The 27,059-nt window shown below is 41.3% G+C and overlaps 1 protein-coding gene across 2 annotated transcripts in view; it reads right to left on the bottom strand.

Annotated features, from left to right (window-relative positions):
- Positions 1–967: 967 nt before the first annotated feature.
- Positions 968–27,059, bottom strand: part of IQGAP1 (IQ motif containing GTPase activating protein 1) — a 125,025-nt gene continuing 98,933 nt past the window's right edge. For both annotated transcript variants that reach the window (XM_089906758.1, XM_022564055.3), the window contains 19 exons: positions 26,831–26,914; positions 26,656–26,727; positions 26,491–26,560; positions 25,914–26,122; positions 25,046–25,201; positions 24,646–24,809; positions 23,772–23,996; positions 20,127–20,267; positions 19,950–20,034; positions 18,598–18,830; positions 17,875–18,007; positions 16,755–16,857; positions 15,843–15,978; positions 15,360–15,447; positions 12,490–12,702; positions 11,222–11,388; positions 9,236–9,358; positions 5,462–5,570; positions 968–3,285 (listed from right to left, as the gene is read on the bottom strand). In XM_089906758.1, the coding sequence (XP_089762884.1) occupies positions 3,172–3,285; positions 5,462–5,570; positions 9,236–9,358; positions 11,222–11,388; positions 12,490–12,702; positions 15,360–15,447; positions 15,843–15,978; positions 16,755–16,857; positions 17,875–18,007; positions 18,598–18,830; positions 19,950–20,034; positions 20,127–20,267; positions 23,772–23,996; positions 24,646–24,809; positions 25,046–25,201; positions 25,914–26,122; positions 26,491–26,560; positions 26,656–26,727; positions 26,831–26,914 (2,625 nt within the window). In that variant the 3' untranslated portion in view covers positions 968–3,171. The remainder of the gene's footprint in view (positions 3,286–5,461; positions 5,571–9,235; positions 9,359–11,221; positions 11,389–12,489; positions 12,703–15,359; positions 15,448–15,842; positions 15,979–16,754; positions 16,858–17,874; positions 18,008–18,597; positions 18,831–19,949; positions 20,035–20,126; positions 20,268–23,771; positions 23,997–24,645; positions 24,810–25,045; positions 25,202–25,913; positions 26,123–26,490; positions 26,561–26,655; positions 26,728–26,830; positions 26,915–27,059) is intronic.

Genomic DNA, 27,059 nt, shown 5'->3' with positions numbered 1-27,059 from the left:
TCACCTCCAATTTTGCACTTATGTTTACTTTAGAATTATTCCGTTTCCCCCTCTTGTTTCATATTGTCACTGATTTTCCAATATAGTCTGGCCACAATTTAAAAACACAACAGGATGGGACTTCCCTGGTGGCGCAGTGATTAAGAATCCACCTCCCAATGCAGGAGACATGGGTTTGATCCCTGGTCTGGGAAGATCCCACATGCCGCGGAGCAACTAAGCCCACGCACCACAACTACTGAGCCTGCGCTCTACAGCCCGCGAGCCACAGCTACGGAAGCCCGTGCACCTGGAGCCCATGCTCCGCAACAAGAGAAGCCCCTGCTCGCTGCAACTAGAGAAAGCCCACGCGGAGCAACGAAGACCCAACTCAGCCAAAAAAATAAAAACAAAACAAAAACACAACAGGATGCTTCCATATGAATTTGTATGCTAAGTAAGGGTGCCCCCCGGGGCCGTACTTAAAAGGAAACCATTTTTCCTCCCTTTTGCTGCTGTTTACTTTTTCCATATCCAACTTCCCCTAGTCTTTTCTGGTGACTTGTATGTAACATAGAAGTCCCCTGAGGGACACACTATGACCTAGGGTGCCACTGTCATAAAACATTTAATGCTGCTGTAATTTGAAACTTCCAGCCATTAGCTGACATTGAAGTGTCCACCAATAATGAATGATTAAAAACAATTTTGGATTATTAAAAAAAAACTAAGTGACATTATGTTAGTTCTCCACCTCCCCCACCCCGCCCCAGTTCTTTTTATGTGGAGGCTACTTCAAGCATTTTACATTTAAGAAGGCTAAACTCACGAGTTAAAAATTGCTTTGAGATAGCTGACTTGCGTTTGTTCGTTCAAAAAGACTATGAAGGGGTTGTTTTTGTTGTGGTTTTCAATTATTAAATCTCACTCTAGTTAACACTGTTTTGCAGGAACTGCTAACAATGACACTGAGAAAAAGAAACACAAAAACGAACAAATGGCCTTTTATTTCATACAAAGATACAAAGGCAATTGTGTGCAGCAACAATCTGATGGGCAGTCCAAATTCTTGAGGGAGGAAATTCATGGTAAATGTCACGATGGCTGGTTGAAGAGAACGTCAGAGAGAGTTGAGACAGAGATTGCTATAGCTAATAAATTAAAATTAATAAGAGCTACACGGTTTCAATGCCATGACTTGAGCTCGTCTGGGCATCCTCAACGCTGTTAACACGGTTAATTCTACATAGTTGCCATCAAACTTCTTGAAGTGTATTTTGTGCTATTTTGCATTAGAAGTTGTGTCAAGGGAACTATATCCTTACAAATAATTGAAACATCATATTTTGTTAAAGGAGTTGTGAACTTTGCTCATTGTCTGTCATGGATGTGGCCTTTGGGGCATGACATGCATTCGGGATGAGTATCATCTTTTAAGGTAAAAGGGTTGACAATTTGGTTGGTCCCAGTTTTTGAGGCAATGCTACTTATATAACATCTTCTTTCAATCTGAGGAAAATATTTACTAAAAAATTGTCTTCCAAAATACAACAAAAAACAAGGTCAAGGTAGTGGAGACTCCTTCCGTGGCACTCCACACCTCACCTCTTCACCTGCCTGTGGGCTGCCTGGAGTGTGTAGACTCCTACAACTATTACATTTGCACCCGTGGGCCTGACTGAGTAAACAGTCTGTCATGAAATCCACATTTCCAACACTTACATTTGTAATTGGGACACATCACATGATTTGTTATTAATGAAACAGTTTATTGGCTTTAAATATACATCAGTAAATTTTTAAATGTTAGTTTATGTTTTACGATAAAAGAATACTGAACCAGAGAAAATAGAGGCTCAGTAGCATGATTTCAATATATTTTCCTGAATAAAAAGATTTTTTTTAAAAGCATATGACTTAATCTAAGAATGAAAGCTTCTTAAGCTCAATGTTTAGAATTGGATTGTTTGTGATTAAATTAAAAAACTGGAGTTCATAAAATAAAGGCACAGTGTGGGCAGCAAGAGAAAAGAAAAAGAAATAGGGAAAAATAGATTTTAATATCAAGTATAACATCAGCTGGCTGGTTTTGTTTGTTTTTGTTTCAGTCTATTTAAGGCAAGATTATCTCTCTGCAACCCTGCAGATAAATCCTAGTGTTTTAGCTATAAGAAAGTTTTAAGAGTTCAGATATACAGATAAGCCAATTAAAAAAAACCCTTTTCTTACAGTATTCTAAAGGCTTTTGAAGCATTATATAAATCTTTAAAATTCCTATCACCCACATTTTAAGAAATAAATCTACACTTTAATAAGACGCTCTTAAGATATAAAACAGTTTTGAAAACAATTACATTCTACGCTAGGGCTTACCCATTCCTTTGCCACAGGGACAGAGTGGACTGTTTGTCTGAATCTAGTCAATCTCTGCACTAACACAAATGAGCAGGCGCTCAGAACATTCCGAATTTACCTAAATAGCTTAATTTTATCAGTGGGACTCTCCCATCCACTGAGGAGAGAGTTACACTAACAGAACTGCCCAAATTTAATGGTGAAACTTAAAAACAATATCCCCCTCTTTCTAGAAATGCTTCCTTTGAACACAGAACAGTGACTTCTATTAGCTCCCGCCCATAAAGGAAAACAGAATGGAAGAGAACCAATGACTCCCCGTATCCTTCCATTCTACGGATGAGACAGAAATATAAGGAATTTTACTTTTAAATGACAACCTAATAACTATGGATAACCTGACATTTTAATTATGTGTCTTATATGTATGTATGTTATCGGTGCTAATGGCTTCCACTTCTAAATAACAAGAATTCAAATCCCACCATCCCTATTGCTAATTGAAACAAACACGAAAGCTTACAATATAGTAATGCAACCTCTAAGACTGTAACAACGTGAGAGATTTCAGGGGAGTTCTCACTCTTTCCTAAAGGACAGAAGAAAATGCAGGAATAAGAAGGTCAGACTAAGCCTGAAATACAATTTCCCTATGAACAAGGGGCAACAAATGTCCCACTGAGCAGGAGGGGTTAAGCACGTGGCACTGGGGGTGTATCAGATTGAGGCAATGGTGTGGGCTGGGTGTTTGCTTCCTATGAGTAGAGGAGCACCCCTAGAAAGGCAGCCGAGAGGCACTTCTTTCTTCATCCTTCTGGGCTGGCAGCAAATGATCAATTACTTCCCGTAGAACTTTTTGTTGAGAAGGAAGATCAGGAGGTTGACATTTACCTTCGCTCTATCAAATAATTTCATGACTGCCACACCTTCATACTGTAGTTGCAGCAGGTCCTGTTCAAAAAAACATTCTGACAGTTAATCAGGTCTGTGGAACAAGAAAAGGAAGGACACAATGTAGGGAGGGATCCAGAAGGAATGAGGCATGCCTTGTGTGCCAGGTATGAACTGGGGTGAGAAACAAGTCCCCAACTATGGAACTGCCTGCCCGCAGCCTAGTTCGTCTAAGTGATGTGTCACCTGGAGAAGGTGATGGCATTTCAATCCGTGACAAAATATACTAACAACTGAAAACAAGATAAGGCCAGTAATGTCTCAACACTATCTACTAGAGTCTTAATTTCTATTTCAAATGACAAAGCTTTTATACCCTGAACGCAAGGGGAAAGAGAGGACTAAATGTTTTTTATGTGTTTACTATGTGTTCCACAACGTAGAAGCACGTTAGATAGTGTCTTTTTAAGTCCTGTCAAAAATCCTATCAGGTATGATTATCTCAAATTTAAAGATGAGGCTTCTGAGGCTCAGAGATGTTAAATGACCTGCCCGACAGTACAGAGCTGGAGGTGGTGAATCTGGATCTGACTGCAAAGCCCCTGCTTTCCCCACTACCCTCCACTGTCCAGAACAAATTGAGGAAATCTGAGTGGTTGCACCCCTAAACTTTGGAAGAGTGGTGATGACAAAGCAAGAGTCAAAGGGCTTGAAGGGATCCCGAAAGTTCAACCAATTCATCTTCTGGAAAAATCTTAGCAGCTCTATGAGGACGAGGACCCTGGTGCATCACCTGCACCTAACATAATACCTTGCACCTGGCAGTCATTCTGCACATAACGAATTTGTGCATGGAGGAATACACTACCTGAGGCAGACTGGGCGGCCTACATGAACTTGGTGAAACTGAAGGAATAATAGGATCTTTTCTGTGTAAGGGCTTGAGTTAGCTATGTGCGTCACAAAATCATTTCACATCTGTACAGTTAACGTGTTTTGAGGGTCTACTGGTCACTAAGAAGGAAACAAAGAAATACTACCTGTCCTTAAGGAGTCTGCAGTTTGGAAGTTAAGAAGAAAATAAGTCAATGCCTGTGGTGAAGAGGGGTTGTCTCTACAGGTTATGGAAGTGAAGGAGAAAAAAACTGTGGCTTTGCTGGTGGGGCAAGCTTTAGGGGTTGTAACAACGTGAAAGTCCTCAATAAATGATGGAAGAATAAGGGGTTGGGAGGGAGAGCCCCCATTTAAGGGAGATCAATGTGTGCAAGAGCCCAAATGCACGTTCAGAGAAAGGCCCCTGCCCAACTTCACGGAGTGCAGCCCTGTGTGGGTACCAACGATGAAGCACTGTGTTCATAAAACTAACAGAGGCTGGACATTACCTAGGAATCCTTCTGATGCCCTGACATTTTTCAATGCAATAAAAAGACAGAGATTTCAAAATAAAAATTAGGGATAGTTATGTTACAAAATGATTCACTGCAGAATTCGTTTTGAATTTAAAATGGGATTCGGACGAATTCCCTGGTGGTCCAGTGTTTAAGACTCCGTGCTTTAACTGCCAAGGGCCTGGGTTCGATCCCTGGTTGGGGAACTAAGATCCCACAAGCCATGCGGCATGGCAAGAAAAAAAATATCATATTGCATAATAGTTTCAGATTGGAAATCCAGGTCCATCATTTCTTTTTTCATTCTGATGTAGCTCACGCTGTTGTTTGTTATTTGGTCTGTGATTCCTATTTAGTCAGATTCCAGTAAAAAGTTGTTTTCTCTTAAAAAAAAAAATCCTCAAAAAATATATAAATATATAAAATGGGATTCAGTTTTACAAAGATGCAATTTACACACATCTTGTCAGAAGTACACCTTTAAGCCCCTATATCAAACCAAAATGAGAGGGGAAAAAAATATATAAGATTTCAAGCTACTGAGAAGGTTTATAATTTTGTACTGTCAAGATATGTACCTAAGCATTTTGTTCAAGCCCGAGGCATAAGCTCAATTTAGTGGCAACCTTAAGTGTAAGCTTCAGATATGCTTTCTGAAGATTTACACATCTGCAAAAGCTCTCCAGCCTGTACCGCTCAAATCAGACACACAAAACTCCTCAGCTCACTCACTGCTGACTGTGGGCAGCTTTCCCCACATGGGTCTCCTTTTCAGCCATTCTCCTACCTTGACAAGAACACAACTACCTCACACCCAAAGCTTTCGGTTTTACCTGGTGCAAACCCACCTGATAATGTAACATAAACGTCTCCATCTGAACTCCCATGAATTTGGCTTTCACTTCGAAGTCTCCAACTTCTTCTGTTGGACTGATTTCAAAGATAACATTTTTAAACCTGTTGAAACACAACATCGTAAGGGTATGAGTTCCGTGTTCTCATGTAAAAATATTCTGTGAAATGCAGAAAGGAGATGAATAAAGTCTTCAAGAGTGAAAAGGCATACAAAATAAAGGTGCAAAGTACTTCTGCAGGTGAAGCAGTGTGGGACTGCTACTCTAAGTACCATCTACTTGGGGATCTGGAGAGAAGGGTGGCAGCCTCTCCTGGCAGCATTTGCTTTCCACTGGAAGAGGAACCACTGAGGCCACAAATGGCCTCTGAAGGGATGATGTCAGGAATCCTGTTGGCCTTCCATGTGGCCACTGCTGAAACCTAATGATAAAAGGAGAATCAAGAGGAAATTGGGGGCTTCCCTGGTGGTGCAGTGGTTAAGAATCCACTTGCAGGGGACACGGGTTCGAGCCCTGGTATGGGAAGATCCCACATGTCGTGGAGCAACTAAGCCCGTGCACCACAACTACTGAGCCTGTGTGCCACAACTACTGAAGCCCGCTCACCTAGAGCCCGTGCTCAGAGAAGCCACTGCAATGAGAAGCCCGTGCACCGCAATGAAGAGTAGCCCTGCTTGCCACAACTAGAGAAAGCCCACGTGCGCAGCAACAAAGACCCGATGCAGCCAAAAAAAAAAGAAAAAAAAAAGTAAATAAATGAGAGAACTAATTATGTTCTGCAAGTAAAATGTTTAAAAAAATAAAGAGGACATCGGGCTAGAAGGAGGAGGAAAAGATGCATGTTTGAATCCATGCATGTCTGAGGACTGGAAGAGGTAAGTCAACAAAAGGCGGGGCGGGGGGGTGGTGGAGTGGGGATGGTCAGAATGAAAAGAACCAAGAGAGGAGGTTTTCTGAAAGGAGTAGGTGCTACAGATATAAACATACTGAGTACCATCAAATATAAACTATTACTGAAAATATTTAGGGTATCACTCACTCTGGACACCTTACATGCCCAGAAGTTTTAATGCACCAGAAGGTGGGAGTATGCTGTTCCCCAGGTGATCAAAGTGTGTCACCCCAGATTTCCAGAACTCAACTACAGAGCAAACTGATCTATTGTGAACAGCGCTGAGAACCATGAAGGATGCAAGAGGGCCACTAAGAAGCTAAACGAGAGGTTACAAAATCCATGTACTAAAACATATGCATTTTACTCAATAGGAGACCCTTTATAAAGATGTTTATTTTACATGGTAAATAATTTTATTTTAACTGGTTTGGTTTGTCATCTGTTTCCTAAGCCCATGGTAGCAAATTAAAAAGAAGAGTCAAATAACAGTAGGCACTTGAACAGTAGTGGCAAATAATGACAAAAAAGAAGGGAGGAGATAATAAATTATAAAACAGATTTGAAAAATGGCATAAAGTGGTCAACTAAAACAAAACCTCAAAAGACCAAGGTCCCCAATTGAAAAAATGATCAGAGAAAACATACATAATAAGCCCTGTTTAAACACACACACACAGGGACTTCCCTGGTGGTTCAGTGGTAAAGAATCTACCTTCCAATGCAGCGGATTCGATCCTTGGTCGGGGAACTAAGATCCCACATGCTGCAGGGCAACCAAGCCCGCGTGCCGCAAACTACAGAGCCCATGCACTCTAGAGCCCCTGCGCCACAACTACGGAAAGAAAACCCGCATGCCACTGCTAGAGAGAAGCCCCCACGCTGCAACTAGAGAGAAGCCCTCGCGCCACAACGAAGAGCCCACACGCAGCAACGCAAGATCCCGCGTGCCACAACTAAGACCCAACACAGCCAAAAATAAATAAAATAAATATTAAAAAACAAATAAACACACACTAAAAAACCCAACCAGAATTCTAAAAAGTGCAAAATGCTACCTTTTTATCTATTAATTCAAAAATATCAAAAACTGTTTTATTACTCAATGATGGCAAAGAAGTAGTAAGTAAGCACTTTCATACACATTTTAGACACTGCTAGAAAATACTTTGCAATATATATGAATTAAAAAATTTTTTCAACTGCTATGGAAAACAGTATGGCAGTTCCTTAAAAAATTAAAAATAGAATTATCATATGATCCAGCAATCCCACTTCTGGGTATACATCAGAAAGAACTGAAAGCAGGGTCTCAAAGAGGTATTTACACTTCCATGTTCATTGTAACATTATTCATAATAGCAGAAAGTGGAAGGAACCCAAATGTCCATCAATGGATGAATGAATAAGCAAAATGTAGTACACATACACAGTGGAAAACTATTCAGCCTTGAAAAGGAAGGAAATCTGTCACAGGTTACAACATGCATGAACCCTGAGGACATCATGCTAAGTGAAGGAAGCCAGACACAAAAAGACAAGTATTGTATGATCCCACTTATATGAAGCAACTAGGGAGTCAAATTCATAGAAACAGAGAGGAGAATGCTGGTTGCCCGGGGCTGGGGGGGAAGGGGAAATGGGGAGTTGCTATTTAATGGGTATAGTTTCAGTTTTATAAGATGAAAAGGTTCTGGATTGCACAACAATGTGAATATGCTTAACACTACTGAACTGTACAATTAAAAAATAGTTAAGATGGTAAATTTTATGTTTTTTACAATAAAAAAATATTTTTATACTCTGACCAAAAATTACATTTTTAGGCATCTATGATACAAAAAAAATAATAATCTGAGGTAGAATCAAAGATGTACATATAAAGGTGTTATCACATGTGTAATAATGTAAAAAGTAAAGTCAACTTAAAATGTTCTACAACAGGTAAATGGCTAAATTAAAACTACAATATGGAATATTATGTGGTCATTAAAAAGGATACCTTCAAACTATGTGAAAAATGCTCACAATGTTATGAGGAAAAAGCTGGATACATGAATATAAACAGTATCATCCCAATTTATGTTAAAAAAAATAGGAAGGTAAGTAAGTAATCATAGATAATCTTCATGTGAATAGAGGCACAGAAGAAAATACACTAAAATGATTTCAGTGGCTATCTTTGGCTTGTTGGATTATAGGTGCTTTTTCTTTTTCTTTATGCTTTACCACATTTTCAAAGTTCAACAGTGAATACATATTATTTTAGAATCAGAAAAATATAAAAGTTTTTTGAAGCAAAATTTAAAAAAAAATTTAAACAGACACAGTAACAGAAAGCTCAGCTGCCTGAGATCACAGGGTTGACTGAGCAGGTACTCAATAAAATGCTTGTTAATGGCAGCTGGGCCAGGACCTGAGGGAGGATGGTCAGGTCAGGTCAGGTCCATGAACCACATGTAAAGCAAGCTGGTGCTTCCCAGAAAAGAAGATGAAGGTAAGCCCCTGGTTCATGCCTCAAGTGGAATAAAGTACACTCCTCTTCTTGTTATTCTTTATTTATCCTTGGTTTGGGCACAGAAAAAAAGAAAAATGGAAGGAATGGCTTCCTGCTTTAAAGAGGAAAAGCAGGATGTCCTGAGACAAATGTTCCACAAACAAGGAAAAGAAATACCTCTCTTCTATGACAGGCAAATTAACTCTGAGTATTAGGCCAAATTCTGTACATAATTAATTACTTATTTTAATTAATCAACTATAAACACATATAAAATATAAAAATGATTATCCAGATAAGAGAAATAAAGTCAATAAGATAAAGATATGACAAATAAAAAAATCAACATATAAAACAAAGTTAAAAAGCAAATACTCACTGATTCACTTGCAGGTCCTCAATTTCCAGAAGAACTCCTTTTTCATGTAGTCTTGCTGCCGTGTATTTTAGAGAAATCTTTTTGCTTTTCTTTCCTTTCATTTCCCTAGGCTTTTTGGAGACCCTGTAAAAATCACATTATGTCATTTTCTATAGGTAACTACTATGAATCTTTGTTGGTAACTCAAGGATATGAGGTCAGAAAACAAACTTCCCATACACAAGCATAAGTAACAAACCAATTCTAAAATGGCAAATAAATGCTAGGATTCGCCTAAGCAATATCTCTGCAAAACAGGGAAACATTACTAAATTGCTTTTGCCTTTGATTTAAATTATACATTTGAGAACACACGATGAATTTGACAGTGTCTGAATCCTTCTATGTCCCTCTCAGAACCTAAGCACCTAAAGTAAGTGTGAGGGCATCTAATGCCAGCCTGAGGGAACTGTACTGAACCCCAAGGGAGTCACTCTAAGCCCCTTGGCTGTGCAGAGAAAAAATAAAAATATTTTAGAATACGAAATTTTTAAAAGCATTTAAGCCAGCATAGCAATTACAGAGGAATGGGAGCAAGGAAAAAGAAACAGATGTCAGAAGGCTGTTGGGATAATCAAGGCGAGAAATGGTAAGAAGAGTAAGCAAAGGAAGAATACAGATGAATGAGAATGGTATCTGGGACTCTCAAGGGAAGGGTCTCAAGAACTGGGGCAGAAAAGCTGGTAGTTGTGTAAAAGGTAATAAATCCCTATGGCTGGCAACTGAAATATCTATCAAAATCACAACTGCACAAAAATCTTAACCCAGCAATTACATTTCTAGAAATCTGTCTTGAAAAACATGCCTACAGGGGCTTCCCTGGTGGTGCAGTGGTTGAGGGTCCGCCTGCCGATGCAGGGGACACAGGTTCGTGCCCTGGTCCGGGAGGATCCCACATGCCGCCGAGCGGCTGGGTCCGTGGACCATGGCTGCTGGGCCTGCGTGTCCGGAGCCTGTGCTCCGCAACGGGAGAGGCCACAACAGTGAGAGGCCCGCGTACCGCAAAAAAAAAAAAAAGGAACCAGGGATGCTTGGAGAAATAGCTAATTCCAAGCCCAGGGAGGGAAAAGTACAAATTGAACCAGAAACATCTTGTGCCACAAAGTCAAGAAGTGCTCAAAGAATGATGGGGACATTTCAATAGGACACAGGCACCAACTCTGCAAGATGGGTTAGGTGGACCTGATTTTTACCACTTCACAACAGCCCTGCCTCACTCCATGAAGCCTTCAGGGAGGGAGAGGAAAAGCACAGACACAAGAGTAAGCAAGCTATAGAGAGGGGAAGCTGATGTGGCAAAATGTTAAGTACAAGTGAATCTAGGTGAAAGGTATATGGGTGTTCATTGTTCTATTCACTGAAACTTTCTGGGGTTTCAAAATTCTCAAAATGAAAAGTGTGGGGTAAATAATAAACTAACCCTTCTAATAAGCAGAACCTGTGCTTAATCACTTCACCTCTCTGGATTTTCAATTTCCCTCCCTATAAAATGGGCAGGCTGAATGGTTTGTGGCCAGCAACAAGGAGGCTGCATCAGATCTTCCTTGGCAGCTGAAAAAAATCATGGTCTGGGAGCCTGTGTCCAGGAGGTGTAGAGGCCAGGGAATCTAATTGTTTATGATGTTCCTTAAGTGATTTTTGAGGCACAACCCGGTTTGGGGGCCACTGAATGATCCCTTTCCCAGATTCTTTAATTCCTAGAGCCAAGAAGATATTTTGGAACACAGGATGCTTAGAAATAGGCATCCTTGAAATCCTCCACACATTATTTATTTACATCATACCATAACAAATGGGACTAGGAAATTACACAAACAATTAGAAGAAAAATAAAGGACTACTGCAATAAATAGATCCAGTGTGTTGTAAATAAAATTTTCCTATGTCACTTCAGTTGCCTCTACTTCTTTTTCCCCTGACATTGACTCTTCAAAATAAAATACTCACTTGCCCTTGCTGGCTAAGTTATCCAAGCAGGTTTTGATGTAGCTTTTATAGTAGTCCACCTGCTCTCCATAAAAGGTGGCCTTAGAGTTCAGAGCAGCGTACGTCTGCTGCAGTTTCACCAGTTCAGCCTTTCTCCTCTGTCGGTATCTCCGCTGATTCCGAATATCCTGAGACATAATTATTAAAATTACAAAAATAATATCGTGTGCTTCTTGAATCATTAACACTAGAACCCAGCAGCGCTTAACTTTGCCTTGCTTGACCACACATTTTTAATAGACAGCAATTCTTTTTTTCTTACTCATCTCGAAATTTTTTAAAGATTTTTGCCCATATATCTGGATAAAACCATAATTCAAAAAGACACGTGCACCCCAATGTTCACTGCAGCACCATCTACAATAGACAGGACATGGAAGCGACCCAGATGTCCATCAACAGAGGAATGGATAAAAAGATGTGGCACATATATACAATGGAACACCACTCACCCATAAAAAAGAACGAAATAATGCCACCTGCAGCAACATGGATGGACTTAGAGACCATCATACTAAGTGAAGTAAGTCAGACATAGAAAAGCAAACATCATATGATATTGCCTATATGTGGAATCTAAAAATGTTAGCAATTTTATGTTCAAAAATTAACAAAGAAATTCAGATCTCATCAATTTTTTCCCCCTTTCTATTTAATGAGGCAGGGAAATGTGTTACTTTTACAGACTTCCACATTCTCATAATTGACTTGCAAAGCTGATTTAAACCTCTTAAATATGTTGTCAGGAGAGGGAGAAAAAGATAACTTTAATATAACAATTACCAAGCTTGCAGTTGTGCATGGTGTGATTTTAGGGGGACAGCAGAGAATGCCTAAACTTCTCAGCCTGTGCCAGAGCCCCTTACTTGAGAAGATTCACACAAATCAAGGATTTGATGATCAACTTGATGTTAATTTATATTTCACAGTAATCATTAAAAAGATCTGGAGGAATTCTTTAAGGCCAAAGACAAACTGAGACATACGAAGCTCTAATTAAGGTTTTCTCCCTACTAATTTAGGCCATGGAATAAGCCATCAAAGGGCAGGCTAGGACCTCATGTTGGAAGAGTCAGAAACGATTCCCCAGAGGAGAGGACTCTAATTTCCTCTCCTGAAGGTACGTTGAACTGAAGGTACGTTGTCACCGGAACAGCTACTGTCTCCTCACAAGCCTGTGAGACAGCTTTAAACGTGGCCAGGCCATCAATGTCCCCCAAATGCCGTACCCTAGCAATGTCATTGATCAGTTCCTGGTATCTGTTCTTTGGGTCCACGGTGCCAAGCTCTGTTAGCTTCTTCAAGCCTGACTGGATCTTCTCCTTCTTCTCCTGAAGAGTGAGGTTGCTGTCTTCCTTTGCAGATTTTGACTTTTTCATCTTGTCAGGAGTTTTGGCGTCACGGATAGCACGTCTCTGCATGGCCCTCTGGTGTTCTGCTTCCTACAGTAAGAAAAAGAAGTTCGTGGCAAGGTCTCCACACTGAACCACACCTGAATTTATAAAGCTCTCAAACTCTATTCTGGGGGACTTCCCTGGTGGTTAAGACGCTGCACTCCCAACGCAGGGGGCCTGGGTTCGATCCCTGTCAGGGAACTAGACCCCATGTGCATGCCGCAACTAGGAGTTCACATGCCACAACTGTCTGACTCCAGTTTATGCATGCAGCAAAGGAGCCTGCATGCCACAACTAAGGAGCCCGCCTACCACAAGTAAGACCCGATGCAAGCAAGCAAATAAATAAATAAATATTTAAAACAAACAAACAAACAACTCTATCCCGGAAATAGAGGGGAACAAACTTACCCCCACCCCCGACAACTGACAAAGAAACTGCATGAAGCAGAGGCAGCTCTCTTTTCATCTAGAAGAGAAACATCTATGAAGTCAGATGGCTTCTTAGGGCTTCTTTCCTGGACAGGAGATTGGACTCCACTGGGTACAAAACCCCTAGTTTTTTCCCTATCACACTGGGGACATGGAAATCATTTAATTTTATTTGAAACCCGGCTTGATGAACGTTATAACCACACCAATGCAACACCAGTGGTCAGTAAATTCTTGCTAATCCTTTTTGCTACCTCATCCCAGCTGAATCACGCTCAAGCCTTCCCTCTGCTTTCAAACATGCTGCAAACGCCAGTAAAGAGACCCTTCTCATATCTGCTCTCTCTCCTAGTCACCAACCAACGTTTGTCTGTTATGTTCCCACCCAACAAACGATCCACACTTGCTGGTGCAGTCTTTCAGCACTTTCCTCGCTGTCTGGCTTCTCTCACCACCAATTCTCCTTACCATTCTGCCCATCCCCGATCCAGTGCCTTTTCTTAGTTGTTGCCTTGATCATCTTCTCTGTACTTTTTCCTTGCCCTAAGCATGCGCTGGTTCCTCCAAGTGGCCCACGGTCATTTCTTTGTAAGTGTTCTCTCTCAAAACTTCAATGATCACCTCTATGCTGATAGATCCCAGCATATGGCTAAGGCTCTGGTACCATATTTTGAACTGTTTGTACTGGGGATGTTTACATTTGGAAAGGTTTGTAGTTCAGACTTGTAATTTTTCCCAAACTGGAGCAATTCCTTTCCCAATATTCCCTTTTCTTCTAATGTCAAAACTACTCTTCATCAGATAACGCAAAGAGCATAAACTGGAGTCAGACAGAACCCAATTCAAGTTTGGTTCTGCCACTACAAGTGAATGATCTTGGGCAAGTTATTTAACCTCTAGGGGTCTTAGTTTTGTCATCTGTGAAAGGAGGATGAAAAGACTCACCTCATAGGGATAGTGCAAGGATTACAGGAAAGAACACAGGTGAAAGCACCAAACTAATAGCAGATTCTCAGTAAAGACCAGTTCCTTCTTCCCTACTTCAAACTTCCTTCCAAGTTAAACCAGTTGCAGTTACTGGTTATGCCTCTTTTCCTGCCCGTCACACACATCTAATGAGTCATAGCATCTAAAAGCTGACAATTCATTTAAAACTGGTTTTCAAATAGTCCTCCCTGCAGCCTTAAGGGTTTCCCAGGGATGCCACGAGTCCTGGAGGGTGGGCTTCCAAGGGCCCATCCCTGGGGCTGCCAGAGTATCTCCAATTTTACCTCTTTTATATGTTGGGCTTCCAAATACATTGTTACTTAATGAAAAGGATTCCCATGCTCAAAAAATTGAAAACGAATGACTTGACTTACTTTTCTCATTTTATAAACATGAAACAGAAGCCTTAAACGTGACCCATCCGTCCCTCCCCACTGCCGTGCCACCCCTCACCCAACTGGACCTGGAACCCTATCACACACACAGATGACTCAACTACCATCTGTTCTGACAGCACTGCAAAATTAATCAATATCAAATGCTCCCAAAGGTCACAAAGGCCCTTTACTCCTCTCTCTCTGGTGCAAAATTCCTAAGTTTTGGGTTCTACATAATTTGTCCTCACGTTTAATTTCTCACTACTCACCCTCACCCACACCTTCATTCTAGATATGTAGGTCTGGTCACATCATGCTCTGCCCTCCCTTGTGCCTCTGTTCACGGGGACTCCCCGGTCTAGAACGTCCCTCTTGTTGTACATGCATGTTCTTTGTAAGCTTGGTTCAAGTCCCATACCTCCCTGATGCTTTGCTCCTCACTGGACTCTTGCTTTAATTTCTAGCATTTTTAGGGCCAAAACCATAGTGAATTTTCAGTGGTTTTCTAACTGTTTCAGGGGCATATGTCACACGTCTCCAACTAAGTTCACGGAACTTAGGAGCCACATTCTATTCTTTTCTCCTATCTATCAAGGCACTTAACAAAATTCTAACTATATAGTATTCAATAAATTACTGGGCAGACTCACTGATTCTGCCTCAGGTTAAATTAAAGCACACACACAGACTGCATGTAAGTGCCAGTGAGCTTTGTGCCCTAGACACAATCACCTCTGGATTTAGGAACCAACAACTTTCTCAATAAGCCCTAAATGCCACCACATCCAGGCCCACCTTCCAGTGACCACCTCTCGCCACCTATGTCCCACCTCCTCAGTCCTGTCACGTGCCTATCACAGGAGCACCTATGCATCTTACTGTGGTACCTGGTAAACCCCCAAACTTTACCTGTTCACTGGTGGCTGGTGTTTCTAGGATTTCAGTCAAGGTCTCTCCCGGCTGGAACCGGATGACATCCACAATCAAACGTTTTGTGCTAAAAGGAAGTGTGGAAAGCTTTTAAACATTAGCAGGTGTCCTACTTCCTTCGAATGGACCTCAACAGGAGCAGAGCAAACACTGCCTCACAGAGTCCCACTGGGCAGCCCTAATGCAAGGTACGCAAAGTCCCAGGCTTACTTACACAGCTATGACAGAGTGGGTACCAAGGTTAGGATTTCCAAGCTACAAATTCATTTCAGCATCTTATTAGCAAATAAGGCAAGTAAGCCCTGTGTCAAGTATAATACATGAGGTGACTGGAAATGTATGAGGCTTAAATGGCTGAGATGATCATTTTAGGGATGAACAAGAGGACTCATTCACCAAGACCAAGGGACAGAGGGATCACTGGGTTACACTTACTCCATTCCTCCTCCTTCCAATACTCACTTCAGTAAGATGGTCCGAGCGTCCATTTCTGCATTCTCATCTCCAGGCACATCAAACTTGTTGGTCAGTGTGAGGGACACTTCTGTCTTAGCGAGTGCCTCCTTATTTGGGTCATTTAAATTGCCAGAGCCTTCTCCTAAAGTTTTGGGGGGGTAGAAAGAATCAATACCATAAACAGAGGAGACATTGGAGAGCAGATAATAATTCAAGTAAAAGATAAGGCAAGTTTAAGAAGGTAGTTGAATAAGCCTATATGTACACTGTGGTGAGAACACCTTTTACTGAGAAATAAAATATTACGCCAAATGATAAAGGCAAAGGATCCATAATAAAATAACTTAACAAATGTTTGAGAAATCATTTCAACGCTGTAACATTTCTCTCTCAAAATACTCTGTTCAGGGACTTCCCTGGTGGCACATTTCTCTCTCAAAATACTCTGTTCAGGGACTTCCCTGGTGGCACAGTGGTTGACATTCCACGCTCCCAATGCAGGGGGCCCAGGTTTGATCCCTGGTCAGGGAACTAGATCCCACATGCATGCTGCAACTGAGAGTTTGCATGCCACAACTGAGGAGCCCGCCTGCCACAACTGAGCCCGCCTGCCGCAACTGAGGAGCCTGCCTGCCACAACTAAGACCCAGTGCAACCAAATAAATAAATATAAAAAAAAATACTCTGCTCATTTCCTTTATAGGACTTATAAATTTCTAGTTACATGATTATATGTATCTATGCATTTAAAATGATCTCTTCCACTGGACTTCAGTTCCTAACAGATAGGGATCACATCTGTTTTCTTCCCTGATGTGTATTCAGAGCTTGAACAGTGTAGAAACAGAGAAGGTGACAATTATAGCACTCCTGCCAATCTCCTCTCTCAGCTTCTGGGCAGTTAAGTCAGAACTTTACCTATTAGGGACTCGATGGTGGGCACATCGCCAAGGTCATCCAGCAGCTCATGGATTGGATCATTGTGCTCTGGGGCAATGGCATCCTGGTGATCTAACAGGAGCTGCATCCAACATCCAGGGATCAATTCCATTTACACACTCAACCCACTAGCCCCCATCCCCATCCACAATGCCTAACAGCACAAAAGAGGTTAGATAACAAAACTCCCATATTCAAAGAACTGAAAAACCAATCCTCAACAAACTAACCCAAATAAACAATATGTATATAAAGCAACACATTGGCCCGTGATGAATGACATATGTTACAACATATGAAGAGGAAATACTGGTACTCTCTCAACCTTACAGATATAAAGGATTTAAACGTACCCTATGTAAGAAAGAACAAGGAAACTCACAGACTTCAATATCCAAGTCATCAATATTCCCTACAACCAGTTCAAATGACTCACATTCATACTTTTACTTAAAGTTTCCAGTATATAATATCTTTTAATTCAGAAAAAAAGTGCATCAGATCAACATTATCATTATTTTAGGGGTATTCGGCAAAGCCTTAATAAGCTATTACCCCAGGTGACGTCGTCAGAAATGACAATCCCTGAAATTTCATTTTATTTCCTTATTTCCTGTTCTATATGCCCCCAAGGGGGGATGAATTATAAAAAACCGGGGAGGGGGGAAGAAGTACCCAAGGGAAAATCACTCAAAGGTGACACAGGGGAAAAAGCTGGTATTCTGGATCATGTTAGAAAAGTAAGACAGAGGGCCAGGGTAAAAAAAAAGGACCAATAAAAACAGTATTTTATCAAGTCACTATATCAGGGGTCACAATGGAGATTCTGAAGCCCAGCCATGGGGATTTTGATTCAGCTGGCCTGTGGTGGGGTTCAGGAAACTTCATTTTTAATAACCAGCCCAGATGATTCTGATGCAGGTGGCCTGGGGATCACTTCAAGAAAGTTAAGGATAATAAGCAAAGGAAGATAAACAAGGCAGATGTGATGTCAGTAAGATCAAACTGAGATCTCTGGCTTCCAGAGATAGCAGGCAGCAGCCGGAGAAGGCAATTAAGACAGAGCAATGAAATTAAATCATTAAAGAAAAATACTTACAGTGTGGGTGTTGATGATTTCACCAATGGAAATGTAGATCACAGGTTTGGTGAGGGTCACTAAATCAGAGTACTCATCCACATTAAATTTATCCTGAAGCTCTGGGACATCACAAGCAGTTTGGAAAAACCGTCTGAAAATAAACACAGAAGCCAGGCCCCAACAAGTGACACATGTGTGAGAAGCTGACGAAGGACATCCCACAAACCTCTGGGGCAGTGAGTTCAAAAGAAGCCAGTCAAGACAGTTAATTCTAGAGAAACTGCTGCACGTTCGTTGTGCTTGACAGCCTTGGGACGTTGGTTCTCTTTCCACTTCGTTTTAGTTCTACCCACAAGAACTGGTCAACCATAATTTAAAACAGTTCTCAAACACCTGCGTTGTTAGCAGAACCAACTTTCTAAGACAACGTCCCGAACTCGAACTCTCAACTGAATGTTTAATTTACAAATATTAAAAGCACTCTCCAATTCTTCTCTGGTTACAAAGTAACACGTGCCTAACGTAGACCATTGTTTCTACGTGAAGTACAGTCTATTTCATAGGAATACATTTTAATAGCTCAAACATCCTCTTCATCATCCCCTGGAGCTCTGAGCACATGAGATGTATACAACACTGCAGTCCAGGGAATGCTGGGTGTGGTATTTAATCTTGTCTTTACCTTCAGAGTTAGAAACATGCCCACAGAATCTTTCAAGTACCTTGTCCCTTTCCCCTTACCTGAATTTCTGGTAGGACTGGGAAAGATATTCGTTAATGATGCTTAAGTGAGCATTATCTCCCAGAAACATCTTATTGGAAGCTGCATGCTGAAGCATCTTTGCAATGGAGCCAAGATTTCGGCGTTGGTCTGTGGTAAGCTGGCCTCCTGCTGACAGGTCGATGATGTCAAAGGCATCAGGAGCAACAATGGCTGGATTCATGTATCGATAGTAAAGCAAGTTACCAATAATCTGGGAACAGAGGAAAAAGAAATGGGTGTTAAAAACCATTCCACCAAGTAAGCCATAAATGACTTTGCTAGCAAAGAAAACCAGAAAATGTGGTCCTGTGAGAAAAAATTAAACACTACACACACACACACACACACGCACACACACTTTCCCTCAAGGCCTGAAACTAAAATGACCAAACAGCCCTTGGCTGGATGCAGAAAAAAAGAAAATGAGAACAGAACTGAAAATCACGACAATGAAAGAGCAGATTCAGAAGGTAAAAATGATAGACTTAAAGTCTGTTACTGAGCATTTTAGGGCATCCTTTGTTCACATACCATGGCAGCAAATAAGGCTGCTGTCAACCACATGCACTTTTCATTTTCAGGCAGATGGGCTTTCATTTTAAGAAGCTAATGAACATAGCTAAAATAAATCCTTGAACACGACCTAATTAGCAGAGCATAACCTGTCCAACCCCCATCATCCTCATGCTGAAGACTTCAAAGGTGCACAAGTTCATGCCTCTGAAATTAAAGTCACTCAACACACATCTCTTCCACAGAAGAATTCAAGGACAGTCACAGCATTTCCCCTAGAGTTTCATTCAGAAAAAAATAAAATTAATTCACCTGAACAGAAAGTCTAGAATCGAGGCCTCACTGTAGGAAAGCACAGAACTAGGAGAGAAGAAAAAAGCGTTCAGATTAAAAAAAAAAAAGAAGAAGAAGGAAAAAAAAAAAAGGAGGGAGCATAGCTGAGCAAGAAAGAATTATCAGCAACAGCCTTAGTGGAAACAACTGTGCTTGCTACCATTCACCTGGCTACCAGCAGAGGGAGCAATTCTTCAGCGAAAAGATAGGACTCAAAGAAATGTATCTCAAGACAGGAAAATCCATCTTCTCTACTTGTTTGAGGTCTGTGTGCCATTCAAACAACACAGGAACTATATAGGAACTAAAAGAGGTATGATTTACTATTTACAAACACTTTCAAAATCTCACAATCAACGGCAAGCTACTGACAAAATCTAGGTTAAGGTCCTTAATGAAAGTCTAAGGTCAGGCCTAGTCTTAGAACTTTTTCCTCAAAGGGCTATTATTGGTAGGGCAAGAATGTGCCAGCTTTCAGTCTTACCTTCAGTAACTCATCTTCACCAGCATCAGGGAACTTCTCATGTAATGAGTCCTTCAGCACTTTGGCAATGAAGCGCATCCCGTAACTGTGGGGTGGACAAAATGTAGTGAGAAGGGCCGGGGAGCAGAAGGCCACTCATTCTGGGCTCAACAGGGGGTCACAGCTGACAGCACTCACGGGATTTTGTCCACAGAGCTGATGATGGCTGACAGGAACTTGTCCGTCACGGCCCGCATGTTCCTGATGGAGTTGTCTAACCGTGTCCTGACTTCTTCATGAGCCAGAGCCTGCTCTGGGGTCACATCATAGGGTAGTTTGCTGGGAAAGCAGAAATTATCCCCATGTATGTTAGACCAACAGCCAGGAACAGCCTGAGGCGAGACTGTGTCTTTCATAAACAGAAAGACCCAGAGAGAAGATAATTTTGTTGTGCTCGTAGAGCTGGTAAATGGTGGGGCCAGAATTGGGGCTCAGGTTTTCAACTGTGAATTGGGTGCCTTGAACTATGTGCCAGGCACTTGGGATAAAAGGTATTGGATACATGAAAGCTTCTCGAGTCTCTCACAGTCTGGTGGAAGAGACACACAAATAATTATCTGTAAACACACTGCACTACAAAGAAGAAGCTGACCAGAAGTGCTACAGTGCCGCAGAGAAGAGGCTTCGATTCAGACTGGAGGAATCAAGGAAGACTGCCATAAGGAAGGGACATATGAACTCAGGAAAAAGGGAGAAGAAAAGTCTTCTGGGAAGGAAGATCAAATGCAAAGAAAGGGAAGAGGAAGGAGAAATGAGGGTGGCAGAGTAAACAGGGGCCAGATCATGGAGGGCCCTGTATATGATGCTAAGAAGTCTGGACTTTCCTAGAAGCCACAGAGAGCTATTAAGAGACAGATCTGAATTTTGAGGAGAATTGCTCTGATCCACCATGAGAAATGAACTAAAGATGGACAGTCACAGATGAAAGAGCTAGAAGACTAGTGCTACAGCCTGATCAAGAAATGATGAGAGCATGGGACTTCCCTGGTGGTCAGGTGGTTAGGACTCTGTGCTTACACTGCAGGGGGCATGGGTTCGATCCCTGGTTGGGGAACTAGGATCTTGCATGCCACGTGGCATGCCCCCCCTCAAAAAAAATATAAGGGCATGAACAAGGATGCAAGCAGTGGGGACCAAGGAGACAGATCTGAGCGATATTAAGGAGACACAATCAATGGGACATGGTGACCCTTTAGGTACTGGTGAGGGAGCTACATATAGGAACTGAAGCCAGAGGAGCTGACGAGATCATTCAGGAGAAGGCCCTGAGTCAGAAGGAACTGACAAGAGAATAGCAGATGTGCTAGAACACTGGGCCTAGGCTTAATCAGGAAGGAAACAAGGACAGGAGGGAGCTGAAAGACAAAAATGAATTGCAGGGGTCCCAGTGTGGTACTTTCAATGAGGTCAAAAAGCAGTAATGATTATCTTGGTAGCCTAAATCCAATCACAAGCGTCCTAATAAGAGAGAGGCGGAGGGAGATTTGGTGCACACAGAAGAGGAGGCAATGTGGCGACAGGGGAGGGCAGGCAGAGACTGGAGTGATACAGCCATAAGGCCAGGAATGCCAACAGCCACCAGAAGCTGAAGAGGCAGGGAATGGATTTTCCACTAGAGCCTCTGGAGGGAACACAGCCTTGCTGACACCCTGATTTCACCCCTTTAATACCAATTTTGGATTTCTGGCCTCCAAAACTGTGAGAAAATAAATTTCTGTTGTTTTAAGCCATCAAGTTTGTGGTAATTCATCCCAGGAGCAATAGGAAACTAATACCAGCAAATAAGGACACAACTCCATTCGTCATATGGTGGCTGAATTACAAACACTGGTAAGACTATGAACACAAAGATTCAGCAAAAATTAACAAAAGCATTCTGTCTGAAACAATTGGCTGTATTGAATTTATAAGGGCATTTATATTTTGTAAGTTATGTACTTTACATCTTTTATATCAGTAAAATATAACTGTATACGTATACGACATTTTAAAAAAGGTAGCAATGAGCAAAGAGAATGAAAGTGTTAAACTAAATGGGTGTAGTCAGAGAACAGAATATTAAATTTCAAAGATTTTAGAGGTGAACACTGCCAAGAGGGACAACGTCCCAGTTTGCTATGAGTTTCGTGGCTGAAGCTCAAGGATCCGTGATGCTTACATGCTGCATGGGCTCCCACCACATACCACTACACCTCCCAGTTATCCATATTAAAAAAAATGTGTTAAAATCAATTTCCATTTTATGAAAAGCAAAATAAGACACATTTCTGATAGGCACCTACAAGAAAAAATCTTGAAATACCTACTGGAATTTTGATCTAAAAATGACCAACTCATGGACCGGCAGAGGAAGTATCTTAATACCCTTGAGCCTGTGTCCGTGGGGCTCCCATCTAGGGATGCCCTGAGCTTCAGTCAAACCTTCCCAGTCAACTACTGCAGTTGGCTGACCATATTCCAGGATTTGGGCCTGGTGCAGGTCAAAACAAAAATGGATTTTCCATCACACCCAGCAACGATCTGACTCTTGGGTGACAGGCTGACACAAAGCAGAGAACCAAATCAGGGTTGGTTCCCACACGATTCCCAATAGGGGATAAGCCCTTTGTAGGAGTGAGCAGAATGTTCTGTTCTCTATCCAGGGTAACCTCCCCCTTTGCCTGGTGTCCAGGTACGTGGAAAGCAGCATTATTCAACATGTAGACCATTCTACCAATCAGTCCAAGACAGGGTAAGGAGCGTGAGCCAGAATGTAATCAACTTCAGAATGGATACTTCCTTCATTGAGAAAGTCTTGCTATGGAAAAAAATGTCAGCTGAACTAAACAGTGTGTTTAGCGACACTGATGATCTACAGTTACTGGCCCACAGATCAAACTCTGAGTAGCAATCATATGGAGAGCTACTCCTCCCCTGTCCTTACCCAAGCTAGATAAAAATATTTTAAACATTTTGGCCCTCTGAACTGTATTTTCCCAGCATTTCCCATATTCTACTGACACATTTTTCCTTTGGATGTGTTAACGCTGGTGGTGAAAACTACCGCCCTGGCACAGAACTCTCCTGGATTATGTTAATTTAGTTAGTCCAACTCTCAGTATTCCAGGGCAGCTCATCATTCGCCCACACCAGCTCCTCTTCCCTTTAATGAAACACAGTGATCTCACTCAGATCTGTGCAAGTCTTCCCATCCAACTGCATCTCTGCTGATGCCCAGTGTCCTTCCAGGTCCTAGACTCTCCCAAGCTCCTTCCACCTGACAGCATCCAGACATGAAGACTCTGCACCTAGCTCTTAGCAAGGCTGGCCCCACTGTACCCTTCAGGCCTCCACCATGTGATGGTTCACCTTCTCAGGGAGGCTCTCCCTAACCCCTCTAAGTTAGCTCCCTCTTGAATTCTCCATTACAGTTCCCTACAAAACATCACGAAACTCCCCTCAGTTTGCAACTTTATTTCTATGTACCTGTGTGTCATCTCTCCCACGCAATAAACTATGAACAGAGGGCAGGGAGCATGTCTTCTTCATTCATTATTGTATGTCTCATTCGTTATCGTATTATTGTAGGTGTATCTAACACAGTGTCTGGCACTTAGTAAGTACTCAGTAAATACTTGCTAAATAAGTGAATAAATTACCAAGTCAACTACTTAAAGAAGGGGTTTCTAAGGAAAACCTATTTAAGCAATTACTAATTTATAAATCAAAGAACTGTTAACCGCTTAAAAAAGAGAGAGAGAAAATAATAAAAACACGAAAGAAAAGGTGTTGTGGTTACCATACCTTGCCTCTCCTGTCTGAGACTCCATCTGATTAACCCAAGATTTGTAAATATCCACAGGGTCAGTTTTGATATTGAGAGATTTGTCATCCATAATCTCCTTAACCACCGGGGCCAAGATCTGTCTCAGCGCATTCTGGCCCCTGGCCCCACGGTTGAAACTTACAACCATCTTAATAACTGTAGGATTTCCTGTCACGATTTCTTGAATCTGATCTACTTTTGACCTATAAAACATAAATACAAATTCAATTCAAACTAATCACAAATCTACCAACCTAAAGATCCTTCCTACTTAAAGATCCCATCTCCTAAAAACAGAAATATGATAGTTGGAAGGAAAGGGTTACAAGCTCTTTCCCTAGAAACACTCCCCAACACTCATCTGAATACCGCACCTTCCTGTTGTTGTTGCAAACTCAGTCATAGGAACATGATCAGGTCCTTCATGAGCTAAAGATGTGAAATCTTCATGTTTGGACCAGCTTTTAAAAAATTCTATCTTAGTACAGAATATTCCTAAAACTAATTTAGCAAATCTCTATCACCTCCCCAGAAACAGCGACACTTTATATTAGTGTTTATTATATTAGCTTATAATTAGCATATTAGATTATATTGTGTATATATTATTAGTTCATATTGGTATACAGTATATATATAATATATAATTAATTTGTATTTTCAGTATAATTAGTTTATGTGAGTGCATAATCTATATTATTACATTATAAAAGGTAAATGCTTCTTTAGAATAAGTATCTCACACATGTCACAGTATTGAGAAAAGGCACAGGCAGGCCTGAATCTCAAACTATGAGCACCTATGACGGTGGGGAGGGGTCCCATGTATGCCCTGCAGAAATCTGTCCGTACTTGATTTCCTCCTGCAGTGCTGTCTTAAACAGCCGCAGGAGCAGGTACTCCTCTCGCTGGTTGGATGCATAGTTGTAGAGTGTGAAGATTACAGAGTCCATGAATTTGGTGGACTTGTTCTGGGGCATCTGAAAAATCAGCTTCGCCAGATAGGTGGGGTTGGTCTGAAACGAAAGCAAGGGATAAGTAATTTCTAGATGACATGAAGGCTGGCACAAATATTCAAGATTTTTCAGCTTGAAGGATTAGAAAGTACCTGAGTAATAAAGAAAAATAAGATAGCCCTTTGCTCATCTCTCAGTGGAAATCAGAAGGACTTTCACAGAGATCTATGCATAAGGTTTTCTTGAGAAAAGTAAATTAACTAAATTTTACAATACTAATTCCAGGAGCCACTCACCTGCAGTAAATAAAACAGGTGTTGATATGCTTCCAACTTCTCTCTCTTCTCCTTGCTCAGAGCCTTGAGACCTCCCTTCTGTTTATTTAACATCATCATATCAGACAACTGTTCCTTATTTTTTTTGGTAAGTTTTTTACTGTGGGAAACCACGTCCTATAAACAAACACATATACATAAATCAAAAAGCTTTCAAAGATGAAACTCTGGGCATTATGGAAAGGTCTTTTAGCACCTAAAAACTTTCATGAAGGTCTACTGCACTGGCAGATCCCCTAAATATTTTAGAATCACTACACTGTACCTTATTTTCAGTACATCAATCAAATCCATTCCTACTTCCATCTTCCTATAAAGAACCTCATCTATAAAAATGTCCATTGATTCAGGAAACCACCTTCTAGGAATCTATCTTACAAAGTCTTAAACACAATAAAAGCTACATATACATTGAAACATTAACTGCAGTGTTATTGTGTAATAATAAAAGTTGAAAATGTCAAATAGTCTAGAAAAAAAGAGGTAACTCAGATTATTTCCTGATAAATTATTACACTGCCACTAAAAATAATATTTATGATGACTTAACATATGGAAAGTATCTTATCCTCTATATTAAATTAAAATGTAGGATATAAAATGATTGTTAGGGTAGTGGAATTATGGGATGGTTTTTATCTACTTTTCTCTATTTAAAATTTTGTGATTAAATCACTTGATTTCTTATTTAGCTTAAAAAAAAAAAATGTATGGCGTTCGGTGAGAAGAAAGCCAGCCTCCTACCCACTCCCTGCAAGTCTCCTAGGGAGAGACAGGGGTACCAAGCAGGACAATGTACCCCAAGGCCCTTACTGGCACTGGACCATACCTGTAGTGTAATTTTATTTTTCACTAGCAGTCCAATTTTGATATCCATGAGATTGAGGTCATTCTCCAGCTGCTGGTTAGAACGGATGAGGGTAATGACCTCTTCCCTCATCTTCATAAGATCAAGCTCCTCCTGAAAATCCTGGTCACTTTGGTCAAGCAGGTGGACAAATTTTCGGACCACAACCATAGGGGGATCCTCAGCATTGACTGACAGAAAGAAAGCATGTGTCAGACGAGGAATGGAAGCGTCAATAAAATGGAAAACATCAGCACTGTCTTAAAAAAAAAAAAAGCTCTATTCACACGTAAGATATTTATTTTTGAGATGTGCAAAGACAACCACCAAGTGCAGTCTTCCCAGTCATGCTATTGCTATGTTGTTATGTGGAAGGCGAATACAGCAAGCAACAAGACATCAAGTCACAGGTGAGCAATGGGGCTTAAGTCACAAACAGCACCCTACCCCCCCAAGCCTTGCCTGCAGGACAAGAAAAAGAGATCCGTGGAGAATACTCAGAACCTGACGGCTCTCAACCACTGCCTCAACTGTCCTCTGCTGAGCCACAGTTACTCACTGAGAGTCTTGTAGTCATCACGAGCTTTGTTTGCCCGAATAAAAGCCTGGATTTTGATAATGTCATTCATCTAAGGAACAAAAAAAAGAAATTCCTTTGTTCTTCTGTCCACCACAAACACAGCAAAACTAACTCTACTGGTCCTTGTTACCCAAGGGTACTCACATGGTCTCGGAAATACTGTAGGCGATCTCTGTAGCGCTTTCTAGCTTGATGCATCCTTGCCAAGGACTGAATCTGTGGAAAAGGAAAAGGCGGTCCTGGAAATTAGAAGAGCCCTTCATCTCCACACATATCATGCTCACGTCCCACGTTGAGAAACCCTGCCTGGGCTACACACCTTTATAACTTCATCTTTATGGGAGCGCAGGTAAGCTAAGCGGTCCTGATACGCCTTCTTCTGCTTGTATCCTCGCCACTGCGACTGAAACCATCAAACATTACATGCGGCACATTATTTCCCAAGGGTCAGAGGAAGTTAAAAGATTCTGTCTTGAGATACCATCCAAGTGCAATTCATGATGCAGCTTTAAAAAGGATCACGTCCACCAGTGACAGGGGGAGGGAGG

Source organism: Delphinapterus leucas, chromosome 2 (assembly GCF_059928025.1).
Source record: "Delphinapterus leucas isolate spDelLeu-1000000601 "Yukka" chromosome 2, BTC_Dleu_Yukka2, whole genome shotgun sequence".
Lineage (NCBI taxonomy): Eukaryota > Metazoa > Chordata > Mammalia > Artiodactyla > Monodontidae > Delphinapterus > Delphinapterus leucas.
This window is presented reverse-complemented; position numbering and strand designations above follow the sequence as displayed.